We start from the raw sequence: 3,167 nt of genomic DNA, 5'->3' as shown, positions 1-3,167 counted from the left end.
AGTTATATTTTCAAGCAACTTACATTATATTGTACTGGAAATTTACTCTGCTAAGGAGATAAGTGACTTTCAGAATATGGAGAACTTTAAAGGACTGATTTCATTTTTCTTTCTCCAAACATACATGTCATTAAACAATAGTTCCTGTGGTATATGAAAATATATAGAGATAATAAAGATATGTTTAACTTTCAATTCAAAAAAATCTCCAATTTAATCTTTAGACAGGCATAACTATTTCCTAAATTATATGGGTTGTAGTGTTTTTTTTTTTAGTTTATTAAGTTAATTAGGGAAACAAAATCAAAAGTCAAGGGGAAGTGAGAAGACCTTAGAGGTTCTTCTCATAAGCAGTGAATGACTCCTGGGGACTAAACAAGTTTCTGCGAAGCTAAAGAAGACTTGGTAAAGCTATCAGAAAACTCTATAAAGTTTCATGCGAGAAATAAAAGAACTTCAAGCAACAGATAAATACCTAACAAATCTAAAATGAGAATTAATGAAGAAGGTAAGCAATGATCTCCTCCATTTTGCTGTTTATCCATCCTTCATATTCTAAATATGTTTATCCATTTATTCCTGTGTCTTTCTCAATTTTTCCACCTTTTATTTTTGCTATGTATTATAGCAAAAGAATATATATCTACTTTTTGAGATGACAGGCAGAAAAAAGAAAGCTGCTTACATGTATTGAGATGCATACATTTTAATCATGTTCGATCAGAAGGCAATTTAAATACAAATCCCATGCAGGAGATACAATGTTTCATTAATTATCATCATTATCATCATACCAAGTCCTTGGAAGGATTCAATAGGTATCTGGCTGACTGTTCAACCAACCGTACAAATATTTCTTTTATTTTTCTGTCTCACTGTTATTTTAATGTCTTGTAAATTCATTTCACATGTATAAATGTGATTTTTTTAAAAAAAAGATTCTAATTACTAAAACAAATTTTAGCCTAACTATGATTATCTTGATTGCAATCATAAGGCATGTTTCCTTACTGAAGAGTCACAACTGATACCATACCCTGGAACTTTAAATTAATACAAGAAAATTGAAGTAATATGGATGTTATATTTATGCTTAAAAACACTTATCCAAACTGGAAAGATCAACATTTATTTTGATCTTCATTGAAATCATACAAATGAAATCATACAAAACTTCTCCAAATGAAAATGAATGGAAAATATCTTAACAGTGTTTTTTCTTCTTTTAAGGTTGTGATATTTGTGACCAAAAATGGATAACAACACATCTATATTTCTTCTCCTGGAATTATCAAACATTCGGGAATTTCAGATTATTTATGCCTCTGTATTTTTGATTTTGTATTTAATTACACTAACTGGGAACTTCCTGATTATCTCTGCAATCATTTTTGATTCTCACCTTCACACACCAATGTACCTCTTCCTAATGAATTTAGCCCTGCAGAACATTGGTTCAGTTTCAGTTATTATTCCCAAGTCCATTTTCAATTCATTTATGAACCGACGATGGATTTCTTATTCTGAGTGTGTAACTCAAGTTCTTTTATTTTTATTCTTTGTAGACTCTGATATTTCTCTTCTTACTGTCATGGCATTTGATCGGTATGTTGCTATCTGTAATCCTTTACAATATGAAATGATAATGAACAGGAAGGCCTGCACCCAAATGATTGGCAGCCTGTGGATTGCCAGCCTGTTCAATGCTATATTAAACACCACTGGGACTTTTCTTACTCCTTTCTGCTCTAATATTATCAATCAGTTTTATTGTGAAATCCCACATTTACTGAAGATTGCATGTTCAGATTTATACACAACTGAAATTGGAGTTGTAGTATTTAGCATTACATTAGCATTTGGTTGTTTTGTCTTCATTGTTTTTACTTATGTGGAGATCTTCCTTGCTGTCCTAAGAATTCCTTCTGTCCAAGGAAGAAAAAAGGCTTTGTCTACTTGCCTGCCACACCTAATCGTCTTTTCCATTTTTTTGTTTACTGGCTGCTTTGCTTATCTGCGTCCTATATCAGAGAAACCACAACACTCTGATTTTGCCATTACAGTAATGTATTCCATTATTCCACCCATGATGAATCCATTAATCTATAGCTTGAGAAACAATGACATTAATATTGCTCTGTCAAGAATTTTTGCTCTGAGGTCACTTATATAAATGGGAAATATTAGGAGCATATTTAGAATATAAAATTGAAGCATAGGATTAGGTAAATGCCATCCCATACTGTCACAGCTTGTTGTACTAAGTTGGAAAGTTATGATAATAAAATTTGACAATAAAGCAAATTGAATATTACTTTTCATTTTTGTAATAAAACAAATAAAACCTTATTTTTTCCTTTCTACATATTACTTTACAAGTAAGAAAACAAATGTAGGAATACACTCTTCAATGTGTATTCCTACATTTCAATGTAGGAATGGATTACATTGTCACATTGTGCTTTCTATTTTTTTATTGATTCATTTTTAGAATATTTCAGAATATATGGGGCAATCAAGAAACACTGGTCAGCAATTCTTCAAACAATTGCATATTTTCCTGGGATCATTTAGCTGAACATAAAAAATATCAGAAACTTAGAAAAGACATAGCTGTTTTCAACTGTTCCAAACAAATGCTTTATATATAATCAACTGTAAAATGTCTTTGAATATTAGTAGCTTGGGTTGGTATTTATATTGTTGGTTTGAGCTCTGAGCCTGATGATTTGGTTGCAAATGTTATGTTCCCATTTGAGGAAACATTTACAGTGTGCTTTGGATTGATCTATATAGCTGAATCCATATTGAATGACTGTAGAAGGAAATCCACAGATTATTAGAGCTTTCTAACAGAAAGATTGATTTTATTGGAATTCCAACAGTGAACAAAATTTTACGGTTGCTATTGTAAGGATATACCTTATTAAAATATTATACTTCTTGATGCATTTTTCCAAAAATTTTCTTAGTGAGAAAAATTATGGTTTCCTTTCAAATTTAGTTTCTAATATTTCTGTATTATACTTTAGATTTCTTTTCAATACTTTTGAGGGCTTTTCCCCCCACATATCCGGCATATCTGATAGAATGTTGTTTCTGTTTTCTGGCACATCTAACATTTACTACCATATAATTTTCTATCTCAAATATTATTGATAAAGTTG

At 30.8% G+C, this 3,167-nt stretch overlaps 1 protein-coding gene across 1 annotated transcript; it reads left to right on the top strand.

Moving 5' to 3' along the window:
- The first annotated feature begins 1,252 nt into the window (after positions 1-1,252).
- On the top strand, positions 1,253-2,173 carry LOC116521479 (olfactory receptor 14I1-like). The gene has a single exon (XM_032236147.1). The coding sequence runs from the start codon at positions 1,253-1,255 to the stop codon at positions 2,171-2,173; it is 921 nt and encodes a 306-aa protein (XP_032092038.1).
- The last annotated feature ends 994 nt before the right edge of the window (positions 2,174-3,167 follow it).

This window comes from Thamnophis elegans, chromosome Z (assembly GCF_009769535.1).
Source record: "Thamnophis elegans isolate rThaEle1 chromosome Z, rThaEle1.pri, whole genome shotgun sequence".
Classification (NCBI taxonomy): Eukaryota; Metazoa; Chordata; class Lepidosauria; order Squamata; family Colubridae; genus Thamnophis; species Thamnophis elegans.
Note: the sequence above shows the minus strand (reverse complement) of the source record. Positions and strands in the feature narration are given on the sequence as shown.

Excerpts from the sequence above, each read along its gene's own strand:
- LOC116521479 (XM_032236147.1), top strand. The coding sequence starts at position 1,253 with ATGGATAACAACACATCTATATTTCTTCTCCTGGAATTATCAAACATT.